At 44.0% G+C, this 18,997-nt stretch overlaps 1 protein-coding gene across 1 annotated transcript in view; it reads right to left on the reverse strand.

Annotated features, from left to right (window-relative positions):
- The window catches only part of rims2a (regulating synaptic membrane exocytosis 2a), a 1,685,585-nt gene that overhangs the window by 660,411 nt on the left and 1,006,177 nt on the right, over positions 1-18,997 (reverse strand). The window contains exons 14-15 of the mRNA XM_070888461.1: positions 6,802-6,848; positions 1,293-1,405 (exon numbers count right to left, since the gene is read on the reverse strand). Of these exons, the coding sequence (XP_070744562.1) occupies positions 1,293-1,405; positions 6,802-6,848 (160 nt within the window). The remainder of the gene's footprint in view (positions 1-1,292; positions 1,406-6,801; positions 6,849-18,997) is intronic.

Here is an 18,997-nt window from a genome sequence, read left to right on the forward strand (position 1 = left end):
TAGGGCCATGGCTGTGATCTGAAGGAATCCCGGGCATCTCTCCCACTGCCCCTCACACAAAGACAGGTAGCCAACAGATTTTTCAGCTGCATAGGTCGGGTAGGCACCAAGGATTCACCCACAGAGGAGTTTGCAACCTACTGTCCCATGCAAGTTATGTAGCCCACTACTGACCCCCACAATCGCAGCGTCATTGCTGTTACCACTGAGCAAGGATTTTGGGCCCACATTTTGATAGGTGAAAATTTTCAGGAGGAAGCCCCCACTACATGTGAAGCCTGGTTCTTTGGTGCTTAGTTACCATGCACCAGAATGATAATGATCATTGATGATACCAAATGAACTGAAAGAGCTGGATTTTCAGTCTTCTGCCACCCGTTAGCACCCCAGAGGGGCGGAAATAGCGGTGGTAAGCACTTCCAGGCGGGCAGCCAGCTTCCAGCGCCCCAACGGGACATTCAGTGCCAGTTCCAAGGGGACATGGAGCATTATCGCCCGGAAGAGGCGAGCTGATATGCAACACCCCTGGTTGCGACATGTCTCGATATTTGGTTGGCGCCCGACCCATAGCGCTCCGTAGAGCGCTGTGCTGGGACCGTCTGTGGAAGCTGGCATTCCAAGCTGTACCGGCCGCAGTGAGGTAAGTAATGTCGACCTGCGGTAAGTGTGATTGTTTTTTATTTTTTTATTTTTGCGATTTATGTTGTAGTGGCGTGAGGAAAGTATTGGGAATGTTTTTGGTGTTTTTTTCTGAATTTTTTTCACGGCAGCCTCTTTTAGGGCAATCCGAGGCCGGCTGTTTAGCTCAGGATTTTCATTTGCTCAGCTAGCCTAACTCTCTAAAAAAAAAGTGTGAAACACCTCCCTTAGCGCTCCACTCCACTTGGCCCAGCTGGTTAATTTTGTGGCTGGAGACGGAAACCATTTCCTGGCGCAGAATTTATCACACCGCCTGGGTTGACGCTGCAACAGAGGCGCGACCGAAATTCTCCCCCAAAGGATTTTATCTATATATTATACACAGTTCCAAACTCAAATCAGAAACATTTTTGTAAAAAGTAAATTAACCACAGTTACTTGAAGTACGCTCAGATTCTGACCCTGAAATTTCACTTTGCTTTGAAATTTCACCAATACCACTTAACATAAAAGCAGGATTTCCCAATGTAGAAATGTTTGATATTCTGCGCGCGGTGGTTAATAACTATGACCTCCGTATTTATGTCACTAATCTGAGATAAGAAACATATAAGAAGCGACAAGTATATAATATATAATTGGTGATTACATACTGAAAGCTGTCCAGGCAGGAATTGAGGAGCATCTCGCAACATGCCAGGGCTCATGGGAGAAGTGACAGAAATAGAGGGACGCTCCATCTTCTGGGACTCAAAGGAGCTCGAACCTGTGTACATAAGTTGTTTTTGTTAACTGCACAAATGTATATTTCCACATTTCATTTTAATAAATTAATATACACTAACAGTTGTAATAAATATAAAATAAAATCTTAGGCAAAAGCATAGAAATTAAAGAAATCTATCAATACTAAAATGACAATGCAAACTTAATTTTGCACCTGGACAAGACCATGGAGGGAACTTACTGACAGAGAGAAGATTATGCCTGATGTACATCGATGTGATTTGCATCACTGCAACCTGTCTTTATAAACAATCCTGACAAATCATTTATTTTTAAAACAGAAATACTTTTAAAACAAATGATAGTCTATATAAAGGAGGAAAGGCTGCAAAGGTGCAATTCATGTATTGACAACATTAGAATTCTTCCAGAACTGTGCTCCAAGGTTCATATAAACCAAGCGCGGCAAGTTAGTGCGGCAAGGGAAACTCTGCACTGGAAATCTGCATTGCTTTTTTTTTGTCGTATGATCTGTGTGATTGGGAGCTGTTCAATCTCATTCATTTATGTGTAGTCATGCAGGTTACCCTTGGAGGAAAACTCTCCGTAGGATCATCTTTTGACCATCATTTTCCAATCCTCTCTGGCTTCAGGTGCGGTGCCAGAGGACTGGAGGACTGCTAATGTAGTACCTTTGTTTAAGAAGGGAGAAAGGGATATACTGACTATTACAGACCAGGCAGCATAACCTCAGTGGTGGGAAAATTATTGGAAAAAGTCCTAAAGGACAGGATAAATCTACATTTAGAAAGACATGGATTAATCAGGGACAGTCAGCACAGATTTGTTAAGGGGTCGTGTCTGACTAACTTGATTGTATTTTTCGAGGAGATAACCAGGATGGTTGATGAGGGCTGTGCGTATGATGTACTGTATATGGATTTTAGAAAATCTTTTGATAAGGTTCCACATGGCACACTGGTCACTAAAGTAAAAGCCCATAGGATCCAGGGCAAAGTAGCAAGTTGGATACAAAATTGGCTCAGAGGCAGGAAGGAAAGGGTAATGGTTGATGGATGTTTTTGTGACTGGAAGGATGTTTCAAGTGGGGTTCCACAGGGCTCAGTGCTAGGTCCCTTACTTTTTGTGGTATACATCAATGATCTAGATTTAAATATAGGGGGTATGATTAAGACATTTGCAGATGATACTAAAATCGGTTGTGTGGTTGATAATGAAGAAGAAAGCTGCAGACTGCAGGAAGATATCAATCAACTGGTCAGGTGGGCAGAACAGTGGCAAATGGAATTCAATCTGGAGAAATGTGAGGTAATGCATTTGGGGAAGGCTAACAAGGAAAGGGAATATACAGTACATGGTAGGACACTGAGAAGTGTAGAGGAACAAAGGGCCTTTGGAGTGCATGTCCATAGATCCCTGAAGGTGGCAGGTCAGGTAGATAAGGTGGTTAAGAGGCATATGGAATGCTTGCCTTTATTAGCCGAGGTATAGAATATAAGAGCAGGGGGGTTATGCTTAAACTGTATAAAACACTGGTTCGGCCACAGCTGGAGTGCTACATGCAATTCTGGTCACCACATTACAGGAAGGACTGTACAGGGTACAGAGGAGATTTACGAGGATGTTGCTGGGAATGGAGAATCTTAACTATAAGGGCAGATTGGATTGTCTGGGTTTGTTTTCCTTGGAACAGAGGAAGCTGAGGGGAGATCTCATTGAGGTGTATAAAATTATGAGGGGCCTAGATATAGTGGATAGAAAGGGTCTATTTCCCTTCGCAGAGGGGTCAACAACCAGGGTGCATAAATTTAAAGTAATTGTTAGAAGGTTAGAGGGGATTTGAGGGGAAATTTCTTCACTCAGAGGGTTGTGGGGGTCTGGAACTCACTACCTGAAAGGGTGGTAGAGGCAGAAACCCTCACCACATTTAAAAAGTACTTGGATGGGCACCTGAAGTGTCGTAATCTGCAGGACTACCGACCTAGAGCTGGAAAGTGGGATTAGGCTGGATAGCCTCTTGTTGGCCGGCACGGACACGATGGGCCGAAATGGCCTCCTTCCGTGCTGTAAACTTCTATGATTCTGTGATTTTATGATCAGCCTAGAATGAGTCTAATTCAACACCATGTTTTAAGGGTTCTGTTTAAGAGTAAAGGTATCCTCTTCAAAACAGAAAACCAGTGGTTAAGTTTGATTTGTAAATATGGCAAAATAAGTCCATATCTTTTGTTGTATATATGTATAATGATTATTTTGTGATGACTACTTCCTCATTAAGGAGGGAGAAGTGTAATATAGAGCTCCATCTAGTGGACTACTGTGGTAATGCAATTGCTCCTGTTAGTACAATAAGTCACATGATGATTGGAGCCATCTTGTAAAGTCTGCGTGTTAGTGATGTCATAAAGAATATATTACAATGAGTATCTGATAAAGGACACAGAAACAAGAACAGCAGAGAAGAGTTAACCTGAAGGAGGGATTGTACATTGGAGTAAGAAGGAATGTTCTAGGGGAAAAAACCCTGAATTCAGTCATTTTATTAAGCAGAGATTTATTTTTGGTAACTGTGGGTACCGCTGCAGGTATGTTTGGTGAAGATAGAATGATGTTCATTAATTTAATGGCCCGGAACTTGCGGCTGGGTTGACGGCGAACTGGCAGCGTTTGTCGTCATTCCGCCTTTGAAACTGAGTGCACCTTCGGGATTTGGTGCATGCGCAGGTGGAATTCCTGAAGTTGGGGTCTGTCATTCCCTGCTCCGATACTGGCTGCACTGTGCCTTCTCCTGCCCCCTCCGCCCACAGAGCCAGCAATCAGTGAAATCTCGTGAGTCACTGAAACTGAGGAAAACTTCATCTCTTCCACAGTAATCACACTGTTAAATGCCCCACTAAAAGTTAGACCCAAAGGGATTAGGTGTAACTGGGGTTGTAACAGCGTATTAACTGCTAAACAAAGGTTAAGGTCCTGGAAAACTAATTGTAATTTTGTGCAGTGTCAAATTTGTCCATTTTAATAAAAATTAAAATTTCTAAGAAACTTTTCAAAATATTGTTGTTAATCTTTTTTTAAAGTTTGTCCATCTTTGTTTCGGGTTTGCATTTTCCCCATGTGAAAGCCCCAATCTTTGTTTTGTTCTCTAACTATTTCAAAAAGTTAGAATTTTAAGAGCTTACTCACTTCCTTGTTCACTGTCTATGGTGAGAATTCTGCCTTTTGATTGGCTACCACGATAGCTTGTTGACATCACAGCAGTTCACACTAGGAGGATCCCCACTACAGTCCGCTGAGTTGAATTGAAGGTCAGAAACCCAAAGTTCTCGATACAGGGATTGCGAGATCCTTGTGCGGAGCGTACTTTGGGGGGGGGTGGTGGCGGCGGCAAACGCCTTCACTTCACCGCTGACCGCAAATTCCAGGCCAATATTTTCAGAACACTTGGGTTTTTGATCCTCACTATAAAAATATCCTCGAGTGCGATGGACTTTGATTTCTGTAGGTAAATCTTCTGTATTCAATCTCACTCCCTGTTAATGACTGAAAGTATTATAATTTGCATGAATGTTGCTCAGAGCATATTATTTTAACTTTGCAGGAAGCATAGAAGGGATTATAAGGCAGCATTTTCTTTTACTAACACTGTGGTGGAAATCCGGTTGGTTTCTGCCTCTGTTCGTGCCCCGAAGAGGCGGTAATTGATTTCCGGGTGGTGGCCAGCTTCCAGGGCCTCGCTGGGACATTCAATGCCAATTTTGTGGGGTGCGGAGCAGTACCGCCCGGGAGAATCGAGCCGGTATGCTATGCCCCCGCTTGCGACACCGGACTGAAATTTGTTTTCATTTGCCTCATAGCGCCCCCCTAGTGGGAGCGCCTGGGAAAGCGGGTGGTCCGAGCTGTACCGGCTTCGGTGAGGGAAGGAATGAATACTTCGGGTAAGTGTGATTGTTGTTTTTTGGGTTTTTTAATGATTTATGTTTATGTGGGGTGAACAAGGTAGTGGGAATGTTTTTTTCGCCGATTTCTTTTTCACGGGGAGGCCTCTCTTAGGGCGCTCTGAGGCCAGCTGTTTAGCTTGGGATTTTCAGTTGCTCAGCTGGTCTAGCACCCTAAGAGAGCTGTGGAATTCTTCCCTTAGCACTCCGCTCCACACTCAGAGCCCTGCTGATGAATTTTGCGGCTGCAGACACAAACCATTTCCCGATGCAAAATTTACCATCTCGCCGCCATTCGCGTCCAAATTAGCCTCAAACCGAATTTTCACCCATATGACTTTTGGGAGGTTAACGACCTCCACTCCCACCCCCCGGCATATTGTTAACCCTCAAATGGTGAGGAAGGAGCACCGGACTTTGGGCCTCAGGTCACCTTCATAATGTAAATGGCGCTCCAGGTTTGGGCCATTACTAGCGGAGCAGACCACGGGTAAGTGTTTAGGTCAGATCGTTTGGATCGAAGGATGTGGGGATCGGGTGGCCCGTGGAGGCTGTGATTGTGAATCGAGGAGGATGATCGCGGGCCTCGGGAGTGCTGTTGGAGCCTCAGGAATACTGTTGGTGGGGGGTCGGGGGGCCTGGAGGTCGGGAGGGGGATCGGAAGTCGGGGCCTGCTTGTCAGAGATTGGGGATCTCAGGACTGAGAGCGGCGGTGATTATGGCAAGTACTTACTTTTTTATGAATTACGTGATGTTTAGAGTTGGTTTTACGGAGGCAGTCAGCACTGGCCACCTCAGGGCAAACCAAAGTCGCAGTAAGGACCTGAAGCAGGTGTTAGGCCCCATATTTGCACATGTAAAGGGCCCAACGCTTGCTTCAGTGGTGGGTAAAGGACGGCTCTTGGTTTGTCATTTCTCAATATGGCGGGTGGTGCACTTCCGGTCATTAGCTGTGTACTCGCTTCTTGATTGCCAATTTGGTGCCTTAGGAGGCCGTGTAGACCGCCTAAAAAATGGGCAGTACTGAGCCCAATTTAACCTCCATAATTTTCTGAAAAAATAGCTATTTTCTAATAGTCTGTTTATTCAGTATCTGTAGTGCAGGCCTGGCCTTGATGAAACCACTTCAATGGTGAATAACATTTTAACCACACCCAGCAAACAACTGTATCTAACTGAGAGAGCGAGAGGGGGCATGTCATGTACTAAAAATAAAGGTAATACGATAATTGCGGAAGCACAGTGTGGATTATCCCTTGAAACTGCCAGCATTATCACAGCAAGTAGAAATGCCTTCTCCTCCATGACACTAATGAATATTGATCTACTCGCTTTTAGCACTGAAGAAAGGATAGAATTTTAGAGACATGTATATTCATGAATAATTGTCACCTAGGAGTTTGTCCATTTTGTGATGATTTTATTAGTTTGCTAAAATAAGTAAATTTTACTGAAGCGCAGCAAAAAGAATCACACTTACTTGACTCCAACTGTCCATGTGTGCTGTCTGGTATCCGGGGAATATCCCTTCAAGTAAGAGAGAAATACAAAGCAAACATTTAACGATTGTCTGAATTTTTACAGAAAGAATCCAACAGCATATTGTAAAATCTGATGACTAGGTCACACCTCAAGGTGATGGTTACCATTTCAGTTAAAAAGAAATCCCATACATTTGTGGTGCATATATCATTCTCCTATGTATAAGTTCTTTAAAGATGCCAAAAGGTATAAAGAGCACACTAGATTTTTAAATCAGGTGGGGGAAAAAATTACATTAAATTATGACTCAGTATTAATAATTAATAAACAATGATAAATTTTACAAATCTGTGCTCCCAGCGTGGAGTTTCAACCCCTGGGAATTTAGTTGTGTTCCTGCCACGATTTCCATCCATTAAAATTAATGGTAGGAAAATTGTGGGATTGTGCGTCAAAAAGTCCTGCTATGCACTCCCACTGGGTGAGGTTCCAAGGGCTGGATTTTCCAGTCCTTTGCACTCTGGGTTTTACCATGGAGCGGTGTGAAAGGCAGCAGTGAGGTCGCTTGCGCCCCGCCGTGATCCTACGGTCAGGTTTTGCAGCTGCACTGAACAGCATCACCAGGAAGAGCTGCGCGGATTGTGCAACGCCTTTGGTTTTGACACCAGCGGCAGTTGGAGCTCCTACCCGACCTGTCTGCCCAGAAGTGCGCCCGCAATTACCGTCTGGGAAACCAGCCATGTCGGCGGTGGAGAGGGAGGTAAAGTAAGTGCTAGTGTTTCTTGTTTTAAACTTTTGTGCAATTTGTGTTGCGGTGGCGTGGGCAATGTTTTAGGAATGTATTTGTGTTTTTCTTCAGTTTCCCCACCACCCCCCAGGCCTCTGTCAGAGCGCTCCTGGCCCGGATCTTTACCTTGGGAGTTGCCAATCCTTACGCCAAAAGAGATGCACAATGCCTCGCTTAGCGCTGCGCCCCCTGACGCATGTCCAGATGCCCAAACTTATATACTAAAGCGCAAGCTATTCTCGGCCACTAACTTTCCCGCCCCTGCGCCATTATCGCCCCGAGAACAGAAAAGCCTAAAATCCAGCCTCATGCATGTTTGTAAAATTGCCTCATTAACAGCCTGCGCTTTTCGAGCATGATAGTTTTCTCATGCTTTACTTACTTTATAACACTGCCTCTGATCGCAAAGTCAGAGGCAATTCGGTAAACAATATTAAGCACACCTAAACCCTTCTTTTGTATGGAGTCTTCCTCGGATGCCTCCAACAGCTAGCTGGCTGCTATCGGCATTACTTGTGTTAGGTTCCAATCTTTGGTTTAGCTGTGGATGGGCTGACTGCTTAGCCACCAAAAGAGACCAGTTTGACATCGGTGAGATTAATATATGACATGAACAGAATTGTGCATGAATTACAAATGTGCTATAACTTTAAATTTGATGCTCATGAGGATTCTAAATGAGGTATCAGAACAGCGCTACCACTGTAATGCCACTATATCCTGATGCCACATTTTCCTGCTACATTTTATACAGCATTAAGAAACATTCAACATAGAATCAAGTCATACTCTTGGGTATATAGAGACGGTTGGAGATCATGAGGTTGAACTATATTGTGTTCTTAATAGCCACGTGAATCCTCATGTCAGCTCATGCTCAAAATAAACTCCTATAAATGAAAGATGTTGTCGAAAAGCTTGCAACATGCATATCTCTGCCTCAGACATTAATAAAACAATCAAAAAAAAGGCAAATTTTTAAAGTTTCAAGCTCTTGGAAATGCTAGAAAATAGTTTGATAATTTACCGCCAACTGTGTGCTGTGGAAGACAACACATGGGCAAGCTTGAAGTATAAATAATGTGAGTACTAATACTATGTCAGACACATCATTGTCCCACAAAGTGTCACTGGCCAACTGCAAATAGTGGGAACACCATCACCATGAGGACTACAGACGTTGAAGGAGAAGGTCTACCACCACCTTCTCAAGGAAACATTTAAAGATTACATGGATGAACTTCAGAAATTGTACATCCCTGTCTGGAGTAAAAATAAAACGGGGAAGGTGGCTCAACCGTGGCTAACAAGGGAAATTAAGGATAGTGTTAAAACCAAGGAAGAGGCATATAAATTGGCTAGAAAATGTAACAAACCTGAGGACTGGGAGAAATTTAGAATACAGCAGAGGAGGACTAAGGGTTTAATTAAGAGGGGGAAAATAGAGTAGGGGAGGAAGCTTGCAGGGAACATAAAAACTGACTGCAAAAGCTTCTATAAATATGTGAAGAGAAAAAGATTAGTGAAGACAAACATAGGTCCCTTGCATTCGGATTCAGGTGAATTTATAATGGGGAACAAAGAAATGGCAGACCAATTGAACAAATACTTTGGTTCTGTCATCACGAAGGAAGACACAAATAACCTTCCGAATGTACTAGCTGACAGTGGGTCGAGTGAGAAGGAGGAACTGAAGGATATCCTTATTAGGTGGGAAATTGTGTTAGGGAAATTGATGGGATTGAAGGCCAATAAATCCCCGGGGCCTGATAGTCTGCATCCCAGAGTACTTAAGGAAGTGGCCCTAGAAATAGTTGATGCATTGGTGATCATTTTCCAACTGTCTATCAACTCTGGATCAGTTCCTATGGACTGGAGAGTAGCTAATGTAACAACACTTTTTAAAAAAGGAGAGAGAGAGAAAATGGGGAATTATAGACCGGTTAGCCTGACATCAGTAGTGAGGAAAATGTTGGAATCAATCATTAAGGATGAAATAGCAGCGCATTTGGAAAGCAGTGACAGGATTGGTCCAAGTCAGCATGGATTTATGAAAGGGAAATCATGCTTCACGAATCTTCTGGAATTTTTTGAGGATGTAACGAGCAGAGTGGACAAGAGAGAACCAGTGGATGTGGTGTATTTGGACTTTCAAAAGGCTTTTGACAAGGTCCCGCACAAGAGATTGGTGTGCAAATTCAAAGCGGGGGTAATGTACTGATGTGGATAGAGAACTGGTTGGCAGACAGGAAGTAGAGATTTGGGATAAACGGGTTATTTTCAGAATGGTAGGCAGTGACTAGTGGAGTGCCACAGGGCTCAGTGCTGGGACCCCAGCTCTTTACAATATACATTAACAATTTAGATGAAGGAATTGAGTGCAATATCTCCAAGTTTGCAGACGACACTAAACTGGGTGGCGGTGTGAGCTGCGAGGAGGACGCTAAGAGGCTGCAGGGTGACTTAGACAGGTTAGGTGAGTGGGCAAATGCATGGCAGATGCAGTATAATGTGGATAAATATGAGGTTATCTATTTTGGGGGCAAAAACACGAAGGCAGAATATTATCTGAATGGCGGCAGATTAGGAAAAGGGGAGGTGCAACGAGACCTGGGGTGTCATGGTTCATCAGTCATTGAAAGTTGACATGCAGGTACAGCAGGTGTGAAGAAGGCAAATGGTATGTTGGCCTTCATAGCTAGGGGATTTGAATATAGGAGCAGGGAGATCTTACTGCAGTTGTAAAGGGTCTTAGTGAGGCCTCACCTGGAATATTATGTTCAGTTTTGGTCTCCTAATCTGAGGAAGGACGTTCTTGCTATTGAGGGAGTGCAGCGAAGCTTCACCAGACTGATTCCAGGGATGGCTGGACTGTCATATGAGGAGCAACTGGATCAACTAGGCCTTTATTCACTGGAGTTTCGAAGGATGAGAGGGAATCTCATAGAAAGGTATAAGATTCTGACGGGACTGGACAGGTTAGATGCGGGAAGAATATTCCCGATGTTGGAGAAGTCCAGAACCAGGGGACATAGTCTTAGGATAAGGAGTAGGCCATTTAGGACTGAAATGAGGAGAAACTTCTTCACTCAGAGAGTTGTTAACCTGTGGAATTCCCTGCCACAGAGAATTGTTGATGCCAGTTCATTGGATATATTCAAGAGGGAGTTAGATATGGCCCTTACGGCTAAGGGGATCAAGGGGTATGGAGAGAAAGCACGAAAGAGGTACTGAGCGAATGATCAGCCATGATATTGAATGGCAGTGCAGGCTCGAAAGGCCAAATGGCCTACTCCTGCACCTATTTTCTATGTTTCTATGTTTCTATCTAGGGACGGTCATTAAATGCAGGTTTGCCAGCATTGCCCACATCCCAAGAATATTTGTTTTAAAAAGGAATGACCTACTGAAAAAAATGTCCTAAACAGCAGTGCAAATCATGTTCAGCAACATGAAAGTGTCATTTTGTGACACCAAATTAATATTCATGTGATGTGTCACACGTGCCTGTGTGAAATCATGTTTGAATTATCACTGGGAGGGAACATGCAGATCAATATTCAACGACCAGATAATGGCAACAGGGTGTGGCACTAAAGCTCTATATGGATTGGATCAGTTGTCTGTGAGTTGATCAGATTGTTTTAGAACATTTCTCTGTTCTATGTGGTTACAATGCACTACCTGTACATCAGGTTGCTGAATAGGCAGAGAGGACTATACAATTTTAATATTCATCTCGCCCTCTCCATGACAGCATATCATGCACCGCCACTAATTCAGGGGATGATAATGCTGGGCATCATTTGAATCATGGAATCATACGCACAGAAGGAGGCCATTTGGCCCATCACACCTATGCCTGCTCTTTGAAAGAGCTGTTCAATTTAGTCCCACACCCCAGCTTTCCCCCCATAACCCTGCAAATTAGTCCGCTTCAAATAGATGTGTAATTGCCTTTTGAAAGTTCCAATGTAATCTGATTCCAACATCCTTTCAGGTCGTGCGTTACAGATCATAACATCCCTCTGTGTGAAATAATTTCTCTTCATTTCTCCTCGAGTTCAGTTGCCAATTAATTTAAACCAATAACCTCGGGTTACTGACCCATTTGCTAGAGGAAACAGTTTCTCCCTACTTGCGCTATCAATATCCTGCTCTAAGGAGAACAATCCCAGCTTCTCCAATCTCTTCACATAATTGAAGTCCCTCATCCTTTGTATCATCTTCGTAAGCCTTCTCTGTACCTTCTTCAAGGCCTTGACATCCTTCCTAAAGTGTGGTTCTCAGAATTGTACACAACACTCCAGCTGAGGCCTAACCAGTGATTTGTAAAGGTTTAGCATCACTTCCTTTTTTTTGTATTCAATGTCCTTATTTCAGTGGTGGGAAAATTATTGGAAAAAATCCTGAGGGACAGGATAAATCTTCATTTGGAAAGACATGGATTAATCAAGGACAGTCAGCATGGATTTGTTATGGAAGGTCGTGTCTGACTAACCTGATTGAATTTTTCAAGGAAGTAACTAGGAAGGTCGATGAGGGCGTATGATGTAGTGTATATGGATTTTAGCAAAGTTTTTGCTAAGGTCCCACATGGCAGACTGGTCAGGAAAGTAAAAGCCCACGGGATCCAGGGCAAAGTGGCAAGTTGGATCCAAAATTGGCTCAGAGGCAGGAAGCAAAGGGTAATGGTTGATGGATATTATTGTGACTGCAAGGTTGTATCCAGTGGGGTTCCACAAAGCTCAGTGCTGAGTCCCTTGATTTTTGTGGTACATATCAATGACTTGAACTTGAATGTTGGGGGTATGGTTTAGAAGTTGGCAGATTACACTAAAATTGGCTGTGTGGTTGAAAATGAAGAAGAAAGCTGCGGACTGCAGGAAGATATCAATATACTGGTCAGGTGGGCAGAACAGTGGCAAATGGAAATCAATCCAGATAAGTGTGAGGTAATGCATTTGGGGAGGCCAAACAAGGCAAGGGAATACACATTAAATGGTAGGACACTGAAAAGTGTAGAGGAACAAAGGGACCTTGGAGTGCAAGTCCACAGATCCCTGAAAGTAGCAGGCCAGGTAGATAAGGTGGTTGAGAAGACATATGGAATACTTGCCTTTATTAGTCGAGGCATGGAATACAAGAGCAAGATTATGCTTGAACTGTATAAAACACTGGTTAGGCTGCAGCTGGAGTACTGTGTGAAGTTCAGGTCACCACATTACAGGAAAAGTGTGATTGCACTGGAAAGGGTGCAGAGGAGAATTACAAGAATGTTGCCTGGACTGGAGAATTTTGGATATGAGGAAAGATTGGAGATGCTGGGCCTGTTTTCTTTGGAACAGAGAAGTCTGGGGGCAGACCTTACTGAGGTGTTTAATATTATGAGGGGCCTGGATAGAATGGATAGGAAGGATCTGTTTCCCTTTGCTGAGGGGTCAACAACCAGGGGGCATAGATTTAAAGTAATTGGGGGAAGGTTTAGAGGAGATATATGGGGCAATTTCTTCACCCAGAGGGTGGTGGGGGTTTGGAACTCATTGCCTGAAAGGGTAGTAGAGGCAGAAAGTCTCACCAGTTAAAAAATACTTGGATGTGCACTTAAAGTGCCATAACCTACAGACCAAGAGCTGGAACGTGGGATTAGGCTGGATAGCTCTTGGTCGGCTGACGCGGACATGATGGGCCGAAATGGCCTCCTTTCGTGATGTAAATCTCTATGATTCTATTTACAAAGCCAAGTATCCCATATGCTTTCATATAAATTTGCCCTGCCATTTCAAGGATTTGTGTATATGCACCCCCAAGTACCTCTGGCAGTCCCTTCAACATAGTACAATTTAGATTATGATGCCTCTCCAAAAGTGCATCACTTCACAATTATTGGCATTAAATTGTATCTGACAATGTGTTTGCCCATTTTACCAGTCTCTCTGTGTCCTCCTAAAGTGTGCTACTATGCTGCTCATTATTTACTATGTTGCCGAGTTTTGTATCATCTGTGAACTTCAAAATTGTACTCTCTATGCCCAAGTCGCTGTCAGTTATATACAAGAAGAAAAGCAATGGACCTAATATCGACCCCTGGGGTATCCCACTGCATACTTCTCTTCAGTCAGAAAAACATCAGTTCACCACTACTCTCTGCCTCCTATCCCGTAGTCAATTACGTACCCAAATTTTTGTCATCCCTTTAACACCATGCCCTTCTATTTTCCGAATAAGTCTGGAATGTGGCACTTTATCAAATCCCTTTTGAAAGTCCATATGTACCATATCTACTACAGTACCTTCATCAACCCTCTCTGTTGCTTCAGCAAAGAACTCAATCAGGTTAGTCAGACATGATTTGCCTTCAACAAATTGGTGTTGGCTGACCCTTATTCACCCATGCTTCGCCAAGTAAGAATTAATTTTGTCCTTAACAATGATCTCCAGTAGTTTCCTCAGCTCTGATGTCAGACTGATTGGCCTGTACTTACCAGTTTTATCTCTCTCCCCTTTTTTGATCAGGGATGTAACATTTGCAATCCTCCAGTCCTCTGGCACCATTCCCACAATGAAGGAGGATTGAAAGATTGAGGTCTAAGCGTCTGCTATCAGTATTTTAGCTTCTCTCAGCAACTTAGGACTGGGTGATTTGTTATCTTTGAGTGATGCCAACCTATTTAGCAGCTCCTTTCTAGCTATTTTTATCCTCCTCTAACTGTAACATTAACTTCATCCTCTTCATTTGTGAAGAGAGATGCAAAGCACTCATTTACTACCTAGAGAAACATAAGGCAAAAAGCAAAAAGGGCCACATTACACAAAAATTCTAAAGGGGCAAAGTGTGTTAGAAAGACAAGCCTGAAGGCTCTGTGCCTCAATGCGAGGAGTATTCGGAATAAGGTGGACGAATTAACTGTGCAGATAGCAGTTAATAGGTATGATGTAATTGGCATCACTGAGACATGGCTCCAGGGTGACCAAGGCTGGGAACTCAACATCCAGGGGTATTCAACATTTGGGAAGGATAGACAGAAAGGAAAAGGAGGCGGGGTGGCATTGCTGGTTAAAGAGAAAATTAATGCAATAGTAAGAAAGGACATAGCTTGGATGATGTGGAATCGGTAAGGGTGGAGCTACTGAATACCAAGGGGCAGAAAACGCTAGTGGGAGTTGTGTACAGACTACTAAACAGTAGTAGTGAGGTTGGGGACAGCATCAAACAAGATATTAGGGATGCATGCAATAAAAGTACGGCAGTTACCATGGGTGACTTTAATCAACATATTGATTGGGCTAACCAAACTGGTAGCAATGCAGTGGAGGAGGATTTCCTGGAGTGTATCAGGAATAGTTTTCCAGACCAATATGTCGAGGAACCAACTAGGGAGCTGGCCATCCTAGCCTGGGTGATGAGTAATGAGAAAGGACTAATTAGCAATCTTGTTATGCGAGGCCCCTTGGGGAAGTGACCATAATATGGTAGAATTCTTTATTAAGATGGAGAGTGACACAGTTAATTCAGAAACGAGGGTCCTGAACTTAAGGAAGGTAACCTCAATGGTTTGGGGTGTGAATTGGCTAGAATAGACTGGCAAATGATAATTAAAGGGTTGAAGGTGGATAGGCAATGGCAAACATTTAAAGATCACATGGATGAACTTCAGCAATTGTACATCCCTGTCTGGAGTAAAAATAAAATGGGGAAGGTGGCCCAACCGTGGCTAACAAGGGAAATTAAGGATAATGTTAAATCCAAGGAAGAGGCATATAAATTGGCCAGAAAAAGCAACAAACCTGAGGACTGGGAGAAATTTAGAATTCAGCAGAGGAGAGCAAAGGGTTTAATTAGGAGGGGGAAAATAGAGTACGAGAATAAGCTTGCCGGGTACATAAAAACTGACTGCAAAAGCTTCTATTGATATGTGAAGAGAAAAAGATTACTGAAGACAAACGTAGGTCCCTTGCAGTCAGATTCAGGTGAATTTATAATGGGGAACAAAGAGATGGCAGACCAATAGAACAAATACTTTGGTTCTGTCTTCACTAAGGAAGACACAAATAACCTTCCGGAAGTACTAGGGGACCAAAGGTCTAGTGAGAAGGAGGAACCGAAGGATATCCTTATTAGGTGGGAAATTGTGTTTGGGAAATTGATGGGATTGAAGGCCAATAAATCCCCGGGGCCTGCTAGTCTGCATCCCAGAGTACTTAAGGAAGTGGCCCTAGAAATAGTGGATGCATTGGTGATCATTTTCCAACAGTCTATCGACTCTGGATCAGTTCCTATGGACTAGAGGGTAGCTAATGTAACACCACTTTTTAAAAAGGGAGAGAGAAAACAGGTAATTATAGACCAGTTAGCCTGACGTCAGTAGTGGGGAAAATGTTGGAATCAATTATTAAAGATGAAATAGCAGCGCATTTGGAAAGCAGTGACAGGATCAGTCCAAGTCATGAAAGGGAAATCATGCTTGACAAATCTTCTGGAATTTTTTGAGGATGTAACTAGCAGAGTGGACAAGGGAGAATCAGTGGATGTGGTGTATTTGGGCTTTCAAAAGGCTTTTGACAAGGTCCCACACAAGAGATTGGTGTGCAAAATCAAAGCACATGGTATTGGGGGTAATATACTGACGTGGATAGAAAACTGGTTGGCAGACAGGAAGCAGAGAGTCGGGATAAACGGGTCCTTTTCAGAATGGTAGGCAGTGACTAATGGAGTGCCATAAGGCTCAGTGCTGGGACCCCAGCTCTTTACAATATACATCAATGATTTGGATGAAGGAATTGAGTGTAATATCTCCAAGTCTGCAGACACTAAACTGGGTAGCCGTGTGAGCTGTGAGGGGGACGCTCGGAGGCTGCAGGGTGACTTGGACAGGTTAGGTGAGGGGGAAAATGCATGGCAGATGCAGTATAATGTGGATAAATGTGAGGTTATCCACTTTGGTGGCAAAAACGTGAAGACAGAATATCATCTGAATGGCGACAGATTAGGAAAAGGGGAGGTGCAATGAGACCTGGGTGCCATGGTTCATCAGTCATTGAAAGTTGGTATACAGGTACAGCAGGCAGTGAAGAAGGCAAATGGTATGTTGGCCTTCATAACTAGGGGATTTGAGTATAGGAGCAGGGAGGTCTTACTGCAGTTGTACAGGTCCTTGGTGAGGCCTCACCTGGAATATTGTGTTCAGTTTTGGTCTCCTAATCTGAGGAAGGACGTTCTTGCTATTGAGGGAGTGCAGCGAAGATTCACCAGACTGATTCCCGGATGGCAGGACTGACATATGAGGAGAGACTGGATCAACTGGGCCTTTATGCATTGGAGTTTAGAAGGATGAGAGGGAATCTCATAGAAACATGTAAGATTCTGACGGGACAGGACAGGTTAGATGTGGGTAGAATGTTCCCGATGTTGGGGAAGTCCAGAACCAGGGGACACAGTCTTAGGATAAGGGGTAGGCCATTTAAGACCGAGATGAGGAGAAACTTCTTCACTCAGAGAGTTGTTAACCTGTGGAATACCCTGCCGCAGAGAATTGTTGATGCCAGTTCACTGTATATATTCAAGAGGGAGTTACATATGGCCCTTACGGCTAAGGGGATCAAGGGGTATGGAGAGAAAGCAGGAAAGGGGTACTGAGGGAATGATCAGCCATGTTCTTATTGAATGGTGGTGTAGGCTCGAAGGGCCGAATGGCCTACTCCTGCACCTATTTTCTATGTTTCTATGTTTACACCTCAGTCACACCCACTGCCTCCACAAGATGATGTCCATTTTTGTATCTAATCGGCCTCACCATTCAATTAACTATCATTTAATTTTATGGGCTGGATTTCCCAGCCCTTTGCGCTCCGGGACATGAAAGCCAGCATTCAGGTCACCTGCTCGCCGCCGCGATCCTTTGGTCGTGTTTTGCAGCGGCGTTGAGTAGCACCGCTGGGAAGAGCTGCGCTTGGATGTGCAACGTCCCTTGTTGCGACACCGTCCGAGTTTTGACGCAAACCCGACCCGTCCGCCTGGAATCGCGCCTCACAATGACCGCCTGGGAAACCAGAGCAGTCCAGTCATGCCGGTAGTGGTGATGAAGGTAAAGTGCTGTCAAGGTAAGTGTGAGAATTTGTTCTTTTAATTTTTGCAGTGATTTGTGTTGTGGTGACATGGGCAATGTTTTGGGAATGTTTTTGTGTGTTTTTTTTTTAAAGTCCCCACACCCCCCACCCCTCCTCCCAACAGGCCTCTCTCAGAGCGCTCACAGCCTGGCACGTTAGTTCACGAGTTTCCCATTTTTGCGCCTCAAAAAGCGGTGTGCACCTGGCACAGGGCCCAGATGGCAAAAATTCCTTACTGAAGCAGAGATTATTCCCAGCCAGTAACTTTCCCACCCTGCCTCTGTTTTTGCCCTAAAAACAGAAAAGCCCAAAATCCAGCCCTATAATGTTTACAAAATATTGATGGGTCTGTTTTTTGTTACTCGTTAATCTTTTTTCATATTCTCTCTTTGCCCTGCTTACATCTTTTTCCAATTTTCCTCTGCGCTCTCTCTATTCTGCATGATTTTCCATTGTTTCTGTACTGGGCATTTGTATTTTAACCTCGATTTCCTTTGTTCTAGCTTTGGATGCCCCATCTTTCCACCTTATGGGAATATGCTTGGTTTGTACCCGATCTATCTCCTTCTTGAAGGCCTGTCATTGCTCATTTACTGTTTTCCTGGACAATCTTTGTTCCCAGTCCAACTTTGCTCGTTGGATCTTTTCACTTTTGATTTCTCTTTGTCCCTTTCCATAACTACTTTAAACCTAATTATATTATGATCACTATTCATCATCGGCGGTCCCTCAAACGAGAATGACTTACTTCCACAAGAGTTCACAGATGTTTCAATGAACGACCCGATGTTCCAGTCCTGAACTCCAATTGAGGGGGTGGAGGTGCCTGTGAGTGGAATTTTTTAACGTGTGGTGACCTTTGCACACCAGCCACCACATGGGCTTGACAGAGCTAGGTCCTGGTCCAGTGGCAAGGATTAACCAAGACGACTGGAGACCAGCTCTGCTGCACAGACCTGGTGCGCACACATATCGCTGTGTGCGCTGGCCCGTGCTGCCCTTGGGCCCTCGGTTCTTCTGGGCCCCGTACCCTTATTCGCCGCACCTTCGCCCACAATGTTCCAGGGCCCGGCGCTCCTGCTCTATTTATAGCCCCGACCTGCGGTGGTGTTCTCACACAGGTCGTGGCGGCCCACGATTACTATTACCCAGATGCTCTCCCACTGATGCAGACTCTACTTGCCCTACTTCATTCCCCAGAACTTGATCCAACACTGTGCACGCGGTGCGGACACTATCTTTGATACAAAGCGGCACCCATAGCACCAAACAATTGGGTGCTAAGGAGCAGAAGTTCTAG

The sequence above is a fragment of the Pristiophorus japonicus genome, chromosome 1 (genome assembly GCF_044704955.1).
Source record: "Pristiophorus japonicus isolate sPriJap1 chromosome 1, sPriJap1.hap1, whole genome shotgun sequence".
NCBI classification, from domain to species: domain Eukaryota; kingdom Metazoa; phylum Chordata; class Chondrichthyes; family Pristiophoridae; genus Pristiophorus; species Pristiophorus japonicus.